Below are 22160 nucleotides of genomic sequence, written 5' to 3'. Positions count from 1 at the left end.
TCCTAGCCACCCTTTATAGGGTTTCCTTTCCCCGCCCCGCCCTCCTTCCAGGCTTGTTCCCTCTCCTGACTTGGCCCAGCTGTGCCTTCCCTCAGGTGTTTCCCTCCTACCACTAATCCCTTCTTGGCTTCCTTGCCTTGCTACAAGAAACAATACCGGGAATATACAGTCAAAATTTTTGGATTTTTATAACAATATATTGGTGCAAAATGTGCAAAAGTGCAAAGTGTCAACAATAAATACAATCTATAGACTTCCGGTTTGGGATCCATGGAGGTCTAACGCAGCTCCATTTGCGGAGCTGACCGGACTGCCGTTTCAACCGGCCGGAGGGGTGAAAATAGCCCGCGGCCGACTGCTCTCAGGCGGGGAGCAGGCAAAGAACGCTCAAGACCCTAGGGTGAGCTAGATCTCGGACGAGGGGGGGCTCTACACAACGAGTCTCCTCCCGATCCTTGAGGTCCCACCTTGTGACGGGTCGGCTACAATCTCTGCGGCAGTTTTGGGGCCAATTTGGCTGGCATAAGACCTACATACCCAAGCTTCGATTGGGGGAAGAAGCTGAGAGGAGAACTTAAAATCGAAACAGCGATTACAACCCGAGAAAAGTGAAGAGAAGGTAAAGATCGTTATCTTTCGATACGGGACAGATTGACAAAAACAGAGAGGAAAAAAAGTAGATTTTTAAACTGCAACAGACTAGTGAAAAGGAGGGGAAGACTCGGCAGGAGTTGTATTTGAAAAGAGACTAAGTTTAAAGAAGTTATTAAAGAAATCGGACTATTGTTTTGAATACCTGTGGCTTTGGAGCTGTGAGAAAAAGACACCATCGCGAGACCTGCTGTGGGAAGACGGGAGACAGGAAGTGCGTAATAACAATAGAGCGGCTGGAGAGAAGCGGCCCTTGCTGGAGGGCAGGAAGTAGGGAATCGCCATTTTTGAAAAGGGAAGGGTCGCGGCTTCAGCGGAAAAGGAAGTAGGCCATTTTGGATTACAAAATCATAGAGAAACCATAGAGAAAAGACGCCCGACATTTTGGACACTTTAAAATTTAATTTTGGAAAGAAGATTGGGACATTTGAAAAAGAAAAACGTTTAATTTTACGCCACGGAGTTAAGGAAGAGAGCAGAGTCGTGGGAGCGAGCCAAAGCAAGCCCCACGATGTCGAAAAAAGAGTGGCAATCGGCAATAGAAAATCTGGATAAAAACCTGGACAAAAAACTTTTAGATATGATTAAAGAGCTTAAGGATACGAAATTGGAGCTTATTAAAGAGGTTAAAGAGGTTACACAGACAGTAAAGTCGGAGCTGTCAGAAGTGAAAAAAGGTATGGAAACGATACGAAGTGAATTACAAGGAACGCAGCAGAGAGTTAAAACAGTAGAAGACGCGATGGAGAATTTAATAGACACGCAACAAACAGAGATGAGACTGGTGAAGGGGAGAATGTCAGTTGCAGAAACTAAACATATGGAGAAGCAGCTATGTTTTCGTGGTTTGCCAGAAGTGGATGGAAAGTCAGCGCAAGAACAGATGACTGAGGTGTTGGCGGAATACCTGGGGAAGGAGGAGGAGGAAATTGTGGCTATCCTAGATGTGGCATACCGTGTGAATTCGAGAATTGCAACCCAGAGGAAATTACCAAGAGATGTGATTGTGCAGTTTACAACACGAAATATGAAAGAGACGATTGTGACAAAACAGTTTCAAGATCCATTGGAGATTGATGGCAAGACGATTATCATAATGAAGGAATTGCCCAGATCAGTGTTATTAGACCGGAAAAAATATAAAGTGCTAATTCAGATTTTGAAGGACATGAAAATCAGGTACAGATGGGAGCTACCGGAAGGAGTGTCCTTTGAGTTTGGAGGGGCCAAAAAACGCATCAGATCTGAGCGAGAGATGGAGCGATTTATTAAGGACAATGAAAAAGACTTACCAACAAGACTATGAGTATGGAGTGTAAAGTATTATCTTGGAATGTAATTGGACTAAACTCACCGAATAAGAGGAAAAACATTTTTCACTGGCTACTAAAACAAAAATGTGACATTGTGTGTTTGCAAGAGACCCATATTAGAAAACAGGATGTAAAATATTTAAAATCTGGAAAACTGGGCAAAGAATTTGTAGCGGCCTCTAACAAGAAAAAAAGAGGAGTGGTGCTGTATATAAAAGAGGAGCTACAGCCAAAATTTGTTATGAGAGATGTGGAAGCTAGATTTGTAGCAGTGGAATGTATTTGGAATTTAAAGAAAGTGTTGGTAGTCGGACTTTATGCACCTAATGGTGCAAAAGAAAGCTTCTTTGAGGACTTGAGGAAGCATTTAGACGATTTTGTATACGACCAGATAATTCTTGCTGGAGACTTCAATGGAGTGACAGACTTGGAACTAGATAAAAAAACTACAACGGCACAAAAGAAAAAAGGACTTTTACCAAAGCTTTTTTTTGAGTTGATTCAACAAGAGACTCTTGAAGATGTATGGAGGAGAGAATATCCTAAAAGCAGACAGTTTACTTTTTACTCTGCAAGGCATTCTACATTATCAAGAATTGATATGATCTGGGCCTCAAAAGACTTAGCGTTATGGACTAAAGAGGTGGAAATAATGCCGATGGTAGGCTCAGATCATAATCCAATTATGTGGAAATTAGGAAAAAGGAGAAAAAGGAAAGCATGGAGAATAAATGAGGACTTGTTACAGGAAAATGAGAATATGGAAATATTGAGAAGAGAGACAAAGTTTTTTATACAATACAACGTGAATAATGTCAGACTGTGGCTAAATAAGGCTCTCACTACAGGGTTCCCTTTAGAAGCAAACACAAGTCCATTGTGTGAATAAGGAAACTTTACTGCAGAAAAGGTCCATTATAGTCCACTGTCCTGAATAGGAGACTCAGGATGGTACATGATCATTGTTACCAATGAAGGGCAAAGCATGAGGTACAGAGTAACAATACCCATCTGGATTTGCCTCCCCCCACAGTTCTCAAAACAACATCTCTCAGTCCTGGGAAGCTGCTCTCCTTCAAGGCCAATGCTTGGTGGAACGGTGTTAGACAAAACAGTCGCCTCCGGTGGGAATGCTGCCTGGGAACTGGTGCACCTGGGAAGAAAGCACTTAAACACTAGAAGCATTAGAAAATGGAGTCAGTACAGTTTAGATATACACTGGACCTGACATTCTGCCCCCCTTAAAACAGATCCCCCCCTGGCTTATATGGGTAGCGAGTATGAAAAGCTTTGGTTAATCTAGGAGCATGAACATGTACAGAATTCACCCACTCATCATACCCAGAATCAAAGTCCTTCCATCTAATGAGGTAAAAAAGCTGATTTCGTTTGAGTTTAGAGTCCAAAATTTGATGTACCTCATAGTGGATTTGGTCGTCAATTAAAGTGGGAATGGGTGGAGCTTTGATGTGCCACTTGTCATCGGTAGGAGCTCTTTTCAAAAGACTGACATGGAACGTATCGTGAACATGGCGTAAGTTCTTGGGCAAAGTTACAGCAACAGTCACTTTATTTATTATCTTGCGCACAGGGAAAGGTCCCAGGAATTTCAGAGCGAGTTTGCGGCTTGTCTGAGCTAGTTTCAGGTTTTTTGTGGAAATATACACATGATCTCCAGGTTGTAAATCCCATTCGGCCACACGATGGCGATCTGCGTATTTTTTGTAATCCAGTTTGGCTTTTTCAAGATGTTTCTTAATAAGAGTCCACTGTTGCGCCGCCTCCCCCCACCACGAAGATACATCTGGCAAATTAGAGGAATGGAGAGGGGGAGCGTCCAACGGGAAGGGGTTGAAGTGAGCTCCATAGACAATTTTGAAAGGGGCCTCTCCAGTTGAAGCGTGTACACTGTTGTTATATGAGAATTCGGCCAGAGGGAGAAGGTCCACCCAATTATCTTGTTGGAAATTAATGTAGCAACGAAGAAACTGTTCTAGTATCTGGTTTGTTTTTTCGGATTGTCCGTCGGTTTGTGGGTGGTGGCTTGAGCTGATGCCTTGCTCAATATTCAACATTCTCAAAAGCTCCCGCCAGAAGTTGGCAACGAACTGTCCGCCGCAATCCGAAATCACCTTGGACGGAAAAGAATGTAATTTTACGATGTGTTTTAAAAATAAATCTGCTAGTTTTCGAGCGGTGGGTATAGCAGTACAGGGAATAAAATGAGCTTGTTTGGAGAACAGATCTACCACGACTAAAATACAATTATGTCCTTTTGAAATAGGTAGATCAGTGATAAAGTCCATAGATATTATTTCCCAAGGTTTGTTGGGTGTTTCCAATGGTTGCAGGAGACCCGGAGGTTTTCCTTTTCTGGTTTTGGCGCTGAGGCAAACGGGGCAGGAACTAACATATTGGGAAATGTCTTTGCGCATGCCCGGCCACCAGAATTGCCTTTGGATTAGATGCAATGTTTTCAGATACCCATAATGACCAGCAGTGGGAGCATCATGGCAGCGCTGCAAGACCTCCAGCCTGAGGCTGTCTGGGACATAAAACTTGCTCCCAGCTAGCCAATCCCCTTGTGGGGATTGGACGAGTTTGTTTTGCGGAGCTTTATCCCCCTCCTTTTCCACTTCAATTTTAAGTTTCGATTTCCACTCCTGGTTGGCCGGGAGGGGCTGCTTGGCTCGACTGCGAGTAGTCACCACGCCCCCAAGTTGCGTAGGCGAGAAGACCGTGTCGACAGTCTCCTCCCGTTTGCTCCTGTGTTGGGGCATGCGCGATAGGGCGTCCGCCAAAAAGTTAGTTTTGCCCGGGAGATAATTTAGAGTGAAGTTGAATTTGGAAAAGAATTCCGCCCATCGCAATTGCTTGGCATTCAGTCTGCGTGGGCTTCGGAGGGCCTCCAGATTTTTATGATCTGTCCAGACCTCGAAGGGGTATCGCGCCCCCTCCAGCCAATGTCTCCAGTTAGTAAGGGCTGCTTTTACTGCAAAAGCCTCCTTCTCCCACACATTCCAATTTCTTTCCGCCTCCGAAAATTTTCTAGACAGGAACGCACAAGGCCGCAACTTTCCATCCTCCCCCTTCTGCAGTAAAACTCCCCCTATTGCCGTATCGCTGGCGTCGACTTGCACTATGAAAGGGGACTGTTCGTTGGGGTGGGAGAGGATGGGTTCCGTTACAAATTGCTTTTTTAGGCACTCGAAAGCAGTTTGGCAATCGGAGGTCCATTGTAGTTTGGAGGAGGGTTTTTTAGCTTGGTCCCCTTTATCTTTTGTTTTCAGCAATTCTGTTAAGGGGAGCGTGATTTGGGCGAAATTTGCTATAAAGTCTCTATAGAAGTTGGCAAAACCCAGGAAGGATTGCAGTTCTTTACGGGTGGTGGGGGTTTGCCATTCTTGGATCGCTTGTATTTTGGTTGGATCCATTTTTAAACCCTCTTGGGAGATGCAATACCCAAGGTAAGTGAGTTCGGTTTTATGGAATTCACATTTGGACAACTTGATGGGCAGTTTATTATTCATCAAGGTGGCCAGGACCTTTTGTACCATTTGAATATGTTCTTCCTCTGTGTCCGAATAAATTAAGACATCATTAAGACACCACCCCTTTGTACAGAAATTCGTGCAGAACTTCGTTGATCATGGACATAAATACCGACGGGGCTCCCGTCAATCCAAAAGGCATAACTAGGTATTCATATTGTCCGAGGGGCGTATTAAACGCGGTTTTCCACTCATCCCCTGCCTTGATACGGACGTGGAAGTAAGCATCTTTTAAGTCTAATTTTGTAAAGGTCTTACCTTGGGCCACGACGTTGAGAAGGTCTCGGATGAGTGGTATAGGATAGGCGTTGTTGGTGGACACTGCATTAAGTCCTCGAAAGTCCGTGCACAGTCGTAGTCCCCCATCCTTCTTTTTCACGAAGAGAACCGGAGCGGCGTGGGGGCTGTTGGCTGGGCGGATGAACCCTCGTTGGAGGTTGGTGTCGATGAATTTCCGGAGCTCTTCTCGTTCATGGAGACTCATGGGATAGAGTCGTCCTTTGGGCAGTGAGGCTCCGGGTAAAATTTCCACCGCACAGTCTGTTCGTCGGTGCGGGGGTAGAGTATCAGCTTCCTCCTCAGAAAAAGCGTTTAGAAAAGGCCAATACGGTTCGGGTATTTGATTGATTTCTTCTTGAGTGAGGAGGGCCTTTTCAGTATGAGTTGGATCATCACCCCAGTTTTGGTTCCAACGGTGATTTTTACAGTTGGCATGACTGAAGGTGATACATCCTTGTGCCCAGTCTATGTAGGGATTGTGATCACATAGCCACTTGCTGCCTAGAATTAACGGGTATTTGGCAGTAGAGCTGATGACAAAAGACCTCTTTTCCCAATGTTGTCCCATGCCTGTGATCACTGGGATGGTCTCAGCGGTAACGGGGTTCATATTGGTACCATCCATTTGTTCAAAGATTACTGGGTTCTGTAATTCCCGAGTTGGTAAGACTAGTCCATTGACTAGGGCTGGCGCGATGATGTCTCTCGAACAGCCAGAGTCGATAAGGGCTTGCACTCGAATGTGCATTTTCCTTTCTGGGTTGATTAGTGTCACTGGCATGAATAAGATGGACCCAGGCGGCCGGTTCCGTGCAGGGACTGGCTTGGGGCTGATCTGTCGTTTGGGCCCTTTTACGACAGATCCATCTCGTTTCCCGACTGGGGGCTTTCGGGATTGACTTCTGCATTTGGGGAAGCGGGGTCGTACTCCATAACTTCTTCCGCTTCCAGCCCTCTCTCTGAGGCGGGCCTTTGGGAAGCGCCGCGGCCTCTATTCGTTCGTGGCGCGGGAATCGGGCGTTGAAGAGTAGGAAACGGAGCAAGGGTTGGGCGCCGTAGTTGAAGCGGAGGTCTTTGCACAGGCCGGTAGGGGCATTGTGCTGCAAAGTGACCGGCTTGTCCGCATTGCAAACACAGCCCTTGTTGCCATCTAGCATCTCTCGCTCCACGGGTGGCGTAGCCAGCTCCCCGTCCTCCCTTCTGTAAAGTCAAGGGTCTTCTTTGTCCCGTTTGTTGTTGTTGTTCAACCAAACGGACTTCCAAAATGCGATTCTCCACTTCGCATGCAAGTTGGATCCAACCTAACAACGTGGGGGGATTGTCTTGCATGAGGGCTCTGTCCAAAAGTCTCGGGTTTAGTCCTTGCTTGAACAGAATAATCTTGGTGGACTCCTCACACCTAGGGCACTTGGCTGCCAATTGCCGGAATTTTGTGACATAGTCTCTTGCTGACATGCTGCCTTGTTTAATGGCTTGCAACTCTGTTCGGGCCCTGGTTTCCTCTAAGGGGTCTTCATATTGCGCTCGGATAGCATCCACCAACCCCTGGAGAGTATCGAGTTCTGGGGCCCCAATATTGTATAGTCCTACATACCAGTCCGCTGCCTTGCCTTGTAAGCGTGATCCAAGATGTTCAATTTGACTGGCCTCGCTGCCGAAGAGGTGTCCCCACCGGTTGAAAAATTGCACCACTTGCACCAGGAAAAATCCTAGTTTGGAGGGATCCCCATCAAAAGTGGCTTCCAGTTTCACCCAGCCCATCGGGAGTTCTTGTCTCGGAGCCGGTGCTGGGTAGAAGTCCATCGGCAGTCTTAATTGCGCCTGGGGTGCGGGAGGAGGTAACTGGGGCCCCGGTTGGGGCAACGGTGGTGGTTGTATTGGCGGCGGCAACACCGGCGGCGCTGGCAGAGGTTGCCGTGGCTGGGCTGCAGGGGGTAGTCTCGGTTGGGCCGGAGGCTGCAGTGGCGGGCGAGCAGGTGGCTGCAGTCTTGGTCTGGCTGGTAACACGGGAGGCGTTGGCGGTAGCTGTCGAGGTGGAGGAGGCTGGTGTGGTTGAGTGAGGATCGGCCGCGGAGGGGGGGGGGTTGGTGGTGTCGTAGTGGTGTAGGCCCTCCCGGTTGATTCGGGGGTGGTAAGGCGGGCTGATCCTGTGGCCAACGGACCGGCTGCTGCAACGGTATGGGCTGCGGTCGAGGCGGGAGGGGCCGCAGCGGCGAAGGCCGGATGGGTGGAAGGCCGCGCGGGCTTGCCCCTCCAGGCGTCGTTATTCTGGGAAGCAAAGGCTGGTCTCGTGGCGCCGGTAGACCGTCCCCTGGAGTTTGCACGACGGGAACAATTTCCAGCGGTTGACGAGGCGCTCCCTCCTCAGGTGGAGCCGGGCGCTCTTCCGATTGGTCCGGCCGGACCGTTATTGGAGAAGTATGAGGGGGTATCACCGGTGTCTCGCTTGGCTTTTCTTCCCCTTCCGTAGGCCGCTCAGCGGGAGTCTCAGCTGGAGTCTCGTCCGGCGGCAGATCCCCTCCCGATTTAGGAGGTTCGGTTGGAGTTTCTCCAGGTGGCTCAACCGGGGTATCCCCTCTAGGTGGAATTTCGTGCTGTCTGGGAAATTCCGTGGGCTGTTCTCCCGATTCTCCAGGGCAGGCTTCCCCCTCTCCCGTAGGTGACGACTGTTGCCGGACTCCCTCCACCGGATCTGAGATGACACTTTGGAGGGTAGCTATCTGCACCGCCATCTCTTCAGGTGACAGTCTCTCTCCTGCCCCCATTGCAGAGATTAGATGAATGGCATGAGCCAAACTTTCTTCCATATCCATCAGTCTAGCTTCTAACTGTTGCATTCGACTTGGCCCCGGTTGCTCCATCATGGAACCTCCTTTCGCTGCACTCACCGGGGAAAATGGGCCCCAAGGCGGAGGGTCTCCTTGAACGACTCGCGATCTCGCTGCTAGAATTCCCTTGGCCAGGCCCGTCACTGCCGAGATGCCGGAATCTACAGCATGGGTGCGACTTTGCATCTGCACCCAACTTTGTTCAGGAACTTCCGTTGGCTCTTTCCACGGAGCAAGTTCTGAATAATCCCAACTCAGGGCGCCGCGGTGGGATGTGTCCCCCTCCGTTTGTTCGGACGTCCTGTTCCAATATCGCCATGGTTGGCTGCTATCTAGCTCAGGGACGGTTTCTAGGCTTCGGCGCCCGTCCATCGAAACTCGTGGATGGAGTCCACCGGCCCGGCGCTCTCTCGTTTCTCGGGGTCTGGCTCCCCACTCCGACGGGGTGGGTAACGAGATCAAGGGGAGAGCGGCCGCCGTCGGCCTTGTCCCTTCAGCACCGAGGTCGATGAGAGGCGGGGTAGGAGTGGAGGCTCCGGTCCCGGTCCCGGCTGGTCTCAGCTCCTGGGAGTCTTGGGCTTGCACTGGTTGACTGTCGGGAGACGCATACGGATCAAACAAAGGATCCCTGTCTGGGACAACCTTGGATTCCGCTGGGCCCGACTCAGGCATGATTGGTAACAAAATGTCAGACTGTGGCTAAATAAGGCTCTCACTACAGGGTTCCCTTTAGAAGCAAACACAAGTCCATTGTGTGAATAAGGAAACTTTACTGCAGAAAAGGTCCATTATAGTCCACTGTCCTGAATAGGAGACTCAGGATGGTACATGATCATTGTTACCAATGAAGGGCAAAGCATGAGGTACAGAGTAACAATACCCATCTGGATTTGCCTCCCCCCAGGGTTCTCAAAACAACATCTCTCAGTCCTGGGAAGCTGCTCTCCTTCAAGGCCAATGCTTGGTGGAACGGTGTTAGACAAAACAGTCGCCTCCAGTGGGAATGCTGCCTGGGAACTAGTGCACCTGGGAAGAAAGCACTTAAACACTAGAAGCATTAGAAAATGGAGTCAGTACAGTTTAGATATACACTGGACCTGACAAATAAAGAAGTACCAACCAATAAAGTTTGGGATGCTTACAAGGCGGTTGTAAGGGGCATACTAATGGATTTAAATGGTAGAGCAAGAAAGAAGAAAGAGGAGAAAAGACAAGAGATTGAGGAGAAAATAAAAGCCAAAGAAACACAGCTAAAAAAGAGACCAGGGAAAAAGAAAATATATCAGGAAATTAAAATTCTTCAAGAACAGCTAACAGCAATGAGTAATAAAGAATTGGAATGGAATCTTAAAAGACTGAATCAAAAAGCGTTTGAGGGCGCTAATAAACCTGGGAAGTACCTGGCATGGCAATTGAAGAAGAAAAGGGAAAAGAAAATAATAAATAAAATTTGTGAAGATAACAAAACGTATTTGGAGCAGACTACCATTAGTAGAACCTTTTATAAATTCTACGCTAAGTTGTATAATAAGAAAGAAGTGAATAAAGAATTAATAGCGTCATATTTGGAGAAAACCAAACTTCCAGAAATCACGGAAGCTTGGAGAAATAAGCTGAACAGTGAAGTAACTGACGAGGAAATAAGTAAGGCAATACAATCTGCAAATCTAGGAAAGGCGCCAGGGCCAGATGGACTTACGGCTAAATTTTATAAGGTAATGGCTAATGAACTGGCACCATTCCTAAAAGAGGTGATAAATGGAATTTTAAGGGATCAAAGGATTCCAGCTACTTGGAGTGAAGCGAACATATCATTGATCCCAAAAGAGGGCCAAGACCTGACTAATGTGAAAAATTACAGACCCATATCGCTACTTAACAATGACTATAAAATTTTTGCGAAGATATTGGCGGAGAGATTGAAGGGGTGGCTCTCGGAAGTCATAGAGGAGGAACAAGCAGGCTTTTTGCCAGACAGACAAATAAGAGACAATTTAAGGACAGTGATCAATGCTATTGAATACTACGATAAGCGTTGTGACAAAGAGGTTGGTTTCTTCTTTGTAGATGCTGAAAAAGCGTTTGACAATTTAAACTGGGACTTTATGTTTGCCACTATGGAAAAGCTACAACTGGGAGAAAGATTCATCAGAGCAATTAAGGAAATCTACAGAGACCAGACTGCAGTAATTGTGGTGAATGATGAATTGACTAAGAAATTGACGATAAGTAAAGGAACAAGACAAGGTTGCCCGTTGTCTCCATTGTTGTTCATTTTAGTGTTGGAGATTCTGATGATACAAATACGTCAAGATGAGGAAATTCGTGGAATTAAAATAAAGGACTATTCATATAAGGTCAGAGCATTTGCGGATGACATAATGTTAATTGTAGAGGACCCACTGGAGAACATGCCAAGAGTGATAGATAAGATTAAGGAGTTCGGAGACTTGGCAGGTTTTTATATTAACAAAAAGAAGTCAAAGATACTATGCAAAAACATGACTAAGCAGAAACAACAACTATTAATGGAAACAACGGACTGTGAAGTAACAAGCAAAGTGAAATATTTGGGAGTTGAATTAACTGCAAAGAATATAGATTTGTTCAAAAATAATTATGAAAAACTATGGACTCAGATAGAGAGAGACTTGATTAAATGGAACAGATTGAATTTGTCATGGTTGGGTAGGATTGCAGCAGTTAAGATGAATGTGTTACCAAGAGTAATGTTTTTGCTACAGACAATACCAATCATCAGAGACTCTAAACAATTTGAAAAATGGCAGAGGAAAATATCAGATTTTGTTTGGGCAGGCAAGAAGCCTCGAGTGAAAGTGAAAGTTTTACAAGATGCAAAGGAAAGAGGCGGAATGCAACTGCCCAATCTGAGACTTTATCATGATGCAATCTGCCTAGTTTGGTTGAAAGAATGGATGACATTAAAGAATAAGAAACTACTAGCCCTAGAGGGATATAAAAAAATATTTGGATGGCACGCATATCTATGGCATGACAAAGTAAAGGTCAACTCGATGTTCCTACATCATTTTGTACGGAGAAGCCTATATATAATCTGGAAGAAGTATAGAATTTATCTACAAGAAGGAACTCCCTTGTGGGTGGTTCCGTACGAGGTGATAGACCCGAGAGCTGTCGATAGCGAACAACAATGTTTAACGTACAAGGAAATAATTAAAACTGAAGCATCTAAACTTAAAATAAAGACGCAAGAGGAACTATCACCTAACTACGACTGGTTCCAGTACAGACAGATCAGAGACTTATATAACTCGGACTCTGCAAAGGGAGGTATACGAATAGAGAATTCGGAACTAGAGCAGACTCTTCTTAAAGAAGATAAGAAAAGAATATCCAAGGTATACCAAGTACTGTTGAAATGGTATACCGGGGATGAGACAGTTAAAACACAAATGGTGAAATGGGCTATTAATTTTAATAAAGAAATAACAATGGAGGCATGGGAATACTTGTGGAAAACTACAATGAAGACAACGACATGTACTAATATTAAAGAGAACATTTACAAAATGATTTATCGTTGGTACATGACACCAAAGAAGATTGCGCTAGGGAATTTGAATACTTCTAATAAATGCTGGAAATGTAAGAAGCATGAGGGCTCCCTCTATCATATGTGGTGGTCGTGTGAGGTAGCTAGGCAGTACTGGGGGGAAGTAATAAGAGAAATGAGTGAAATTTTACAATTCCAAATAAATAAGAACCCAGAACTCCTGCTACTAAACTTGGGAATGGAGGGAATTCCAGCCCATCATAGGACGTGAATATTCTATATGACAGCAGCAGCCAGACTTTTGTATGCGCAAAAATGGAAAGTACAAGAAGTGCCAACTATTGAAGATTGGATCTACAAATTGCTGTACATGGCAGAAATGGATAAGATGACAAGAAAACTGAGAAATCTGGACTCAGGGCAGTTTAACACAGACTGGGAGAAGCTGAAACAATATCTGGAGAAGAAATGGGAGGTGGGAGGAAAACTGTGGCAGTTTGAGAACTACTGAAGTATAATAAAAGTATAATAGAGGGGGGTGACTTTACCGAGGGAGGAAGAGATAAATGTGAATTAATAAGCAGTTAACAGATTGATATATAAATAGATATATATAGGTTAATAGATAGAAGATTGATAGAAAATAATTAATGATAAGGTTTAAATATAAGGATTGAATAATTAACAATATTTTCTTTCTTTGATAAGATTTATATGCACCAAACTGAATGTATAGAAGAGCCAAATTGATTGACTATGTGATGTGCTATATAGAATTACCATAAAAAGATAGAATGAGGAATATATAGAGAATAAGTCAAATTGTTTGATTTAAATGTAAGATTTTTATGGTTTATGATATATAGAAATATTCAAAACTGGAAAATGGGATAAATTGTTTATCTAAGATGGAAATAAAGACTTACAGTTTGGGTATATAACAAGAAAAGTAGTTAAGGATGTACTGCTTAATATAATAGAGAATGTATATCTGTTTTAGATAGAGGAATTTAACAGAAGTAAGGGAAAAGGGACAAAGGGTGGGAAAGCTGTTGGAAGTCAACAAAAGGGGGGGAAAGGGAGGGGGTTAGGAATGAAAAAATTGGGGAAAATTGAATGTAATGTAAAAATAATGGATTCTAACCCAATAAAAATTTTTTCAAAAAAAATAAATAAATACAATCTATAATAAATACAAGGTAACAATTATACAAGGTAACAGTTGTTTGTCCGTGTTTTTGTAATGTTCATAAAGAAACGTCTGGGTGAGAGCTGCAGTAGAGCCTTCTTAGGAATGTAGGCAGACAGTCCCACAGAAATTTGCACTGAAATTTGCACTGAAATGGTGGTTCATGCCAGTAATGAAAATATCATGTGGTGAGCTGTTCTAATTGAAGACCAGTAGGAATCCAATAACTGTGCCCAGGAAGAAGTTGTGTATACGAAACGGGAATGGTATAATATGCAAGCATAATCCCGTCGGCACATCAATATTTTCATTTGATCTGGATTGTGGTCACCCTCCTCTGTGGGACTGCCTGCCTACATTCCTAAGAAGGCAGGCAGTCTTCTTAGGAATGGGTGGGACTAGCTGGCTTCTCCCTGCTCCCTCCAGCCCTCTGAGGCTTTGGCCTTTCGCCCCTTCCCCCTGGAGTAGGCAGGTTCTGGACCTGGTTGCTGGCTGGGGTGGTAGGGCCACTGCCTCCCGGTTGCCTCCCACTGCTCCCTCCTGGCAAGTCTGGGGGCTGGGACCCATACCCCGGACTATGGGCTTATTTCATAAACAATAAACCCATATTTCTTTCAAGATCACTGCTTTTGGTGATTTGATTCTGTGTAAAGTCATTGGCTGAAGTGGGGTTAAATTAACACGCAGAGTACTCTAAAATAAATCCCCTTTCAGTAGATTAGACTAAGTGTGTGTCACTGGCCCAAGGTCACCCAGTGAGCTTCCATAGCAGGGTGGGTATTTGATCCTAGTCTGACACTCTAATCCCCAAACCACACTGGCTGTCACAACCACCCTGTGATGTAGGCTAAGAGTAGCGAAGGGGCCCAAGTTCTAGTCAGGTTCGTGGAGATTTGAACCTAGACCTTTTCAGCTCCAATCCAACACGCTGTCCACTACATTATACAGGTTTATGGGCACAATAACTATTATTTAAAGTTGTATAGAAGAGGAAAATTTTGCAGGCATAACTTTTCTGATGCCTGCATCAAAGGCGCTTCTTTCCCAGCCTAAACTCCCTGTTCTACACAACCATTAAAACTACAGGAGTTTGGGCTTTCTCTGCAACTGGTTCTCAGTAAATTTTAGAATCACGGTTAAAGCTCGACCACTCAAAGTAAGGCTGGAACCTGACCCTCCCCAAGCAGTTTAATCCAATGAGTACTATGGAAAGCAGTTCCAGAGACTCTAACAAAAAGTCAAATAGCTAAGGCCAGGGCCGATTCCAGATGACTAACCTTAAGTCGCTTCATGCCGCCCTCTTCCGGATTGCGACGGGGAAAATGCGAAATATCACGTTTCCTCACGCGAGTTTTGCGCGTCGTCGCGCAAAACTCGCACGAGGAAACACGATATTTCGCATTTTCCCCGTCGCAATCCGGAAGAGGGCGGCATGAAGCGACTTAAGGTTAGTCATCTGGAATCGGCCCTAGTCTTTTTGAGGGCGGTAATTAATTGTTGAAAAGCAAGTAATCACCAACACTCATTTCTGTACAGAAGAGAAACAGTGTGAATCTGAATGAGTAAGTTTACTATACAAAAGGAGGTTTTCTAATAGATCCAGCCCTGAAAATTTACTTGAGCAAGGCTGTTCCTCAGCTCCTTTATGGAGTAGAGGTCTGGGGTTGGAAAGATTGTTTAATTACAGCTTTGGAATCTATCCAGAACCATTTCCTAAGGAGAATTTGAGCTTTACCAAAAGGTACTCCTGAAGCTCTTATGTGAGCAGAGCTTGGCCTGCCCTCAGTCAAAGCCCGTGTACATCCAACCCTGCTCAGATTCTGGAAGAAGGAGCGTAACGACAATACCAACCTATTACATAGGTTATTATGCATAAAAACGAGGCTGTACAACTAGCCAGCTATAATGATATCTTCAATGTTACTCCATCTGCGACAACTCCCAGGGTGTCCTGGTTGTTGGCTTTAACATTTGGGAATGGGTGTTCCACTGTGACGCCATAATGGATAGGCAGGTGATCTCCTATTCTAAATTCTCCCCATGGTTTAAACTTTTCAAGAAGGATCATGTAAGAGCGCCCTGTTTGGTCAACATCCTCCCTCACAACCTCATAACAGCCTTTACCTCAATTTGGTTCCCAGCTATGCCCACAGCGATGTTAGCTGTGTCAGGTTCTGTCTTGAGTGTCGCCCTGTGAGGTGCCAGCCCGCCTGACCTTGAGATGGGGATGCCATCAGGGAATATGCAGGTTCCCACTCTGTGGACAAAGGGAGGGGTCTACATCACCTTCGCTCCCTCTCATTCCCCTCACAGGCCTGGTCCACCAGACAGAATCCTTGCTGCTTTCCCTCCCCCCTCGCCTTCTGCTGCCCCTAGACTCCTGTCCCTTTCTCTCCTTCATCTTCCTCCTCTCAGCTTCCCTCCCTCAACTCCACCATCCTCCTACACAACAACCCGCCATGCCCTGTGGGTGGATTCTCCTTATATCCTTTCCCCTATTCCCAGCTCCACCTGCCAGCCACACCCTCCCCTGAACTCTAGCCACAGCCTTCGATGTCTCAGGTAGCTACACCTGGGTTTTCTCTGCTGGCTGCCTTGATCAGCCACAGCTGTGCTTTCCTGGCTGGCTGCCAAGCTTTCCCTGCTGATTGCCTCAGGTCACCACACCTGGGATGGCTTTGCTTCCAGCTTTTCCTGGTCTTGGCTAATCCCCTCTAGTTTGCCTGGAGGCTGGAGCATAGTCCTGAGTTGTCTTTGCTGCTGCTTTTCCTCCCATGCCAGTAAGGTTGCTGGCTGGCTTGCTGGCTCACTGTTCTTGCTTTCTGAGCCTTCTCCCTTGGGGCTGTTTCCTCCCTGGTGGTCCTCACTCTCCTGGCCTGACCCTTGGGCATTCCCCCGGAGGGTGGGGCTAGCTGGCTTCCACCTGCCCCGCCTGACCCTCTGGGGCTTGGGTGCTGCTCTACCCTCCTAAGATTGGGGCGTCTCTCTTTCTCCTTCTGTTGTCAGCCTGGTCTGCTCCTGGGTGTCCATTGGTGTGTCTGGGTAGCAGTCCCCCAGCTGCTTCCCATCCCTTCTTTTGGCAAGTCCGGGGGCTGGGCCCCAGACTCCGGACAAGCTGAGTGCTATGCAAAAACACCTCAAGACCTCCACTACTGTATTTGTGGTGCTCACATTGTGATTTACCACATTACCTACTATCCTGCCCGCTCTATGCAGAGCCAAGGAATAAATTCTTAGAAGAGTTTGTAGTTGGTTTGAACTCCTCTTCAGACTCTGAGAAGTTGTTTTTTCTTTTGTCTGACACTGCTGCATTTGTTTCTTATAGAGTCTCTCTGTTCACCTTAGCAGCCAAGAAATTTCGGGCTAGAGCTGTTTCCAGAGATAGCAATGGTTTTATCTGACTGGTATTTTCTGCCTAGATCATTTTAATCTTTTAATATTTGTACATATGTTTATATATTAGAGTGTTTTATGTGTATGGATTGTAATGGCCTTTGGTCACAAACAATAAACCTACCTACAATAGTAAGTTTATTCTGTTTTGCTTCTAGTTTGTTCTTTGGGCAACAAGATGATAACAGAGAAGTTGTACAAAATGTTATATCAGGAGACCTGCAAAAGAAATCAGTATACTGTACACCCTATGGAGAGATACCAGCTTCTACGGCTGCAGCTGTGTATATAAGAGTGGATGAATTGCATAAAGGGGATTATCTAGTGAGTATATGCCAGGCCTAGGGCCAGACATTTTCTAAGTCAGGGGTGCCAACTTCCAGGTAAACCCTGGAGTTCTAGAATTATAGCAGTTCATCACACAGAAGAACTGCACAGAAGAATACTTGATGAACAGCAGTTACAGGTAATTTCAACCCTGTTAACTCCAGAATATAAAAATCCTACCCCTGGAGGAAACGGCAACTTTTGGAGGACAGAATCAGACATCACGTCTCCATTGAGTCCCTCCATGGCCGAGTCCACACTTTCTGCTACCCTACCTTCCGCTTTTCATACGCAATAATTGCGCTGGATTCTAATCCACAATGTCCCAGTCTGTGTTCACATCCCCCCTTTTAATGTGCCAGCATCACTCGATATGGGGCGGGTTTAGATCTGCCGTCGCTGATGACATCACATAGCCTTTTTTAAAAAATGTAATGCTAGATTTTCGCTATATCGATTTTCTGCTCAATTGCAATGGCGGGGCCACACCCCCATTGATGCCTGGGATTGGTTAATGACTGCTGAACTGTAATTATAGGATAGCGATTTTTTGCTATATCGATAATTTTAATATATATATTTTTTAAAAATGGAAAGAGTCAACCTTTGCAGGCACAGTCCGCTTATCAGAAATTACCTAGGTTCTCCTTCGGCAGTAAAAAAAATGGCACACACACACCCTTGATGCCTCCACAGACTTTTTACAACGCCACTTCTCAAATCACTTGTGGGTGATCTTCATGAACAGGATTGCGCAATAACGCTAGGAATGCCCCCCTTAAAAAAAAAATTAAACAGAATGGGGGTGCAGGCATGCCTCGGACAGAGTTGGGACTATAAGAATTGCTTGGCAAAGAGGGATGGTGTTCCAGAAAGGCAAGAAACAAGGAAGTGTGCGTGGTTAAGAGGGGGCAGTCTCTTTGGGAACCGCTTCTTTTTGTTCACATCCATGGTGAGAACTGCGCAAGAGAAGCGTTTGAAAGTGTGACAACCTCGTCTGAGGTGCAGCGCAACAGATAGGATAGAATGGTGGGATTGAGGTAAGAGTATGTGAACAGCCCTCTCAGAAGCGCATAAATGGTGGGAAAATAGCGGCAAACTTGAGCCATGTGGATTTGGCCCATTCCCAAAGCCCCCCCTCCCAATCTCTAGGAATAAGCAAATAGGCTCCCCAACTGCCCACTCCCTACCCAGGTGGGGAACATCTGAAGGAGATGAACACATAGCGGGATGGTGTGTGTGTGTATAAAGTGCTGTCAAGTTGCATGTGACTTATGGAGGCTCCATAGGGTTTTCAAGGCAAGAGACTAATAGAGAGGGTTTGCCATTGCCTGCCAGGGCTGACCCTGCTTAGCTGCTGAGATCTCAAAACAGCAGGGTAGCCTTGGCCATCCAGGTCAGGGCAGAGGGATGGTACCGTTTTGCACAGCTGATATGCAGGAGCTAGCTTTTATATTGTTTGCTCCTCCTCTTTAGGTAAATCTGCAAGATATCCGTCCCATGATCTTGGTCAGCAAAGGGGTGAACCTCATGCGTCTGAAAAAAGACAAACTTGAGGAATGTGCCGACGATGCCACAATCATGAGATTGTGCAAAATAAAGATCAAGTATCCAAGGTATCAGAAGTAATAATTAATCCTGTAAAATATTCATTATAACAATTATGATAAATAGAAAATTATGAATCTTTGATGTAGACCAAATATTATTATTTTTCAGATATTTGAAGAAGGGAAACCATTTTTCTTGAAAATCAGAACATTTAGGAAAGTGCTCGGCTTGGTATATTTTATCCTATAGTTTTTCCGTTATAAAGTGGTCCCAAACCTTTGTATGCCGGTCAAAAATTGTTAGTACCCTTTTTTTGCATGTCCACCACATATGATAAGAAGAACCATCTGCTTCTTTACATTTCCAACATGACCCTGTATATTTCTTATCCATTTTCTCAATGTCCTTTGGTGTGATATACCATATGAAAAACATCTTATACCAGTTTTCCCTTAGAGTTTGACTTGCCGTGAACTTTATACCCTTCGTCCAAAGATTCTCCCACTGTTGAAATATTATTTCTTCTCCAGAATTTTGCATCCATTTTAGCATGCAAGTTTTAACTTGTTCTGTTTCTGTATCATATTGAAATAAAAGTTTATAAATGTGACCCAGAATGTGCTGCTTCTTCTGTGTAATTATTTTCTCGAATTCTGTAAGATCTCTTAATTGTCCTCTATAAACTTTAAGAGCTTCTTTTAATCTGGAGACCACCTGAAAGTATATCAGCCATTGTATTTTTATTCCTTCATCTTGAATTTCTTGCCATGATTTTATCTTTCCTTGAGAGTTTATCATATCTCTATATGTTATTAAGTCATTGTCTTTTCTCCGGTTTTTATCACAAAAAGCTTCAATTGGTGAGAATATTGGCAATATCAATGGACTTATTCTCTTTCTAACTGATTCCCAAATTTGTATCAGGCTGTCTCTTATAACATGATTCTTTTGTTGTCTTCTTGTTCTTCTTGTCTCCCAAAGGTAATGATGCAGCCCATCTGCTAAATCCACTGCCTCTAGTCTTGTTAATCTGTGCTTAGGGTTTCATATCCAATCAATAATCCAAACCAAGCCAGCTGCTTGATAATATAACTTGTTATTTGGGACCGCCAGCCCTCCTCTACTTCTTTCATCATGTAGTACCTTGAATTTTACTCTTGATTTTTTGCCATTCCAAACAAATTGATTTATTTGTCTCTGCCAGTCTTTCAATGTCTTATCTTTTATGCTAATTGGTAACATTTGAAACAAAAAATTAATTTTCGATAAGATATTCATTTTAATTGCAGAAATTCTTTCTATCCAGGACAGCTTTAACTTGGACCATCTTTCTAAATCTTTTTGGATTCTCCTCCACAATGCCTCATAGTTATCTTTAAACAGTGTTTCCTTTTGTCCTGTTATATTTATGCCCGAATAGTTCACTGCACTCGTTGCTATCTCACATCCTTATGCTTCCGGAATTCTTTCTTCTTCTTGCCTTGTTAAAAACTTGGTAATTATTTTAGTTTTTTTCCTATTAATTTTAAATCCTGAATATTTTCCAAAATATGTTCCAAAAGACATACATGCTGAGATGCAAAAAAAATTAAAATTAGATTTTACCTTGAAACCCCAGACTATGTTGGGAATAATACCAGAAAATATTGATAAAACATCACACGAATTATTCAGATATTTGTTGACGGCAGCAAGAGTGACGTTTGCAAGTAAATGGAAAGAAGACAAATGCCCAACCAAGGAAATCTGGAAGGACAAGATGTCAGAATATGCAGGGATGGCAAAATTGACAAGTTATATAAATAGAAGACTAATAAGAGAATTTGGAGAGAAGTGGAGGAATTATTTTGCTTATAAAGAATAGAATAAATAAGCTATTGCAGTTTTATAAATTGGAATAAGATCACATACTGACTTATTGTATATAGTTTATAAGAGGTTATAGTCTGACAAGGGGGGAAATGTATGAATATATAATTGAATATATAATTGTTAAAATAGTTTGTAGATATGGAAACATTGATAAAGCTAGGGATAAGTAGAGAGGATTGCTATATTAATCAGTTACATAAAGAGATAAGATGAAATGTAGTAATAATGGAACAAGGAGTTTTTTCTTTTTGGATTATTAATTTTTATTGCTAAGTTTGGAGAAGGAGGTGGGAGGCGCTAAGTATGCGTAGTATAGAGGAATAATATACAGTAATGGGACTTAACCGTTGCAATCTTTATTGCTATATGGATAAATATTGAAAAAGATTAAGTTTTTGCGCACTCTGTATTCTAAGAATTTCTGTAGCGATAAGCTGCAAAATCTTCTTGACCTTATTAACTTTTCCCTCCCCCCTCTTTCTTTTGTATCCCCTTTTTACTTTGATAAAATAAAAAAAATTGTTGGTACACTATTTGATTTCCATCAAGTTGCAATAGCACTTTTTGCAGCTATTAATAGACTTGCTACAAGGTCCTCTCTTATTTTTGGAATGTGAAGATCATTCCACTGGTCTAAGCATATTAGTTCTGGCTTTAGAGGGATTGAATAACCAGTAATATCTTTAATAGAGATAAGAACTTCCAAAAAATAACGACATGTTGACACTCCCACCAGCAGCGGGAGAAAATTCCTACCACACCGCAGACTTTCCAACATTTAGGAGTCAATACTTGTCTTTTATCATTGGTTTCTTGATCCTCTTAATACTTGTTACATATTATCTGTCATTTGTTATATGTATTCTGTAACTTGTAATCTGTTTGATATCAATTAAAAAAAAGTATCCCGGGTAGGTAGAGTTAATAGGTTCCAGCTGAATTGCTGTTGAAGGAACAGAGCCCAGGCCTCATTCTCAGTTTTGCGCTCCCTTTTCAGTGATGATGAGCTGTGTCAGGTCTTCCTCCGACAGAATTCCTGGGAACTATTTAAGAAAGATCTGTTGAAGTTTGTGATGAAGCCCAAACTTATGAAGATGGTAACACCTCCAGACTCATACCCTGCAGAAGAAATTGCTGAATCTTGGTACATGAATGAAAAAGGTATCTTGGACCTGACTCCCATCCAGTGCCATAGAAACCTTCCACCAGAAACGTGCAAATATGTACCTTGCCACCCAAAATGTGCAAAGGATGATGAGTTCTTACCACAGATCCAACCAAAACTGATTCATGGCATCAATGTAATACGTCCCACTTTAGAAGGAGTGTTTTAGTGACTTCCAAGAGTTTAGATTTATGGATAAGCAACATGGAGAAGGTTTAGAGAGTCGTACTGGCAATCTTTGTGTGTGTGTGTGTGTGTGTGTTTGTGTGTGTGCTTGTTTATGTATATTCATAGATACATATTTGTTGTTAGATATACAACTTTCTATCAGAAAGGGCCATATTCATGGGAGAGTTCTCTTTTCCAGTTGAAGCTGGGTTTTAATTCTGAAGACAGTTTAATGTTTCTCCATTGTTACAGGAAGAATATTCATTTTTTCTTCAAGAAGGTGTCTCCATCTGTATATACTGATATAAATAAATTCTGTTTACTTTTAACCCTGAGAT

General features: G+C 43.8%; 1 protein-coding gene across 1 annotated transcript in view; it reads left to right on the top strand.

Moving 5' to 3' along the window:
• Nucleotides 1-21823, top strand: part of CNBD2 (cyclic nucleotide binding domain containing 2) — a 63628-nt gene extending 41805 nt beyond the window's left edge. Inside the window, exons 10-12 of the mRNA XM_054970141.1 lie at nt 16898-17063; nt 18543-18682; nt 21487-21823. Of these exons, the coding sequence (XP_054826116.1) occupies nt 16898-17063; nt 18543-18682; nt 21487-21823 (643 nt within the window). The remainder of the gene's footprint in view (nt 1-16897; nt 17064-18542; nt 18683-21486) is intronic.
• The last annotated feature ends 337 nt before the right edge of the window (nt 21824-22160 follow it).

This window comes from Eublepharis macularius, chromosome 2 (genome assembly GCF_028583425.1).
Source record: "Eublepharis macularius isolate TG4126 chromosome 2, MPM_Emac_v1.0, whole genome shotgun sequence".
Lineage (NCBI taxonomy): Eukaryota > Metazoa > Chordata > Lepidosauria > Squamata > Eublepharidae > Eublepharis > Eublepharis macularius.
The sequence above is the reverse complement of the archived record's forward strand: the minus strand, read 5'-3'. Positions and strand labels throughout refer to the sequence as shown.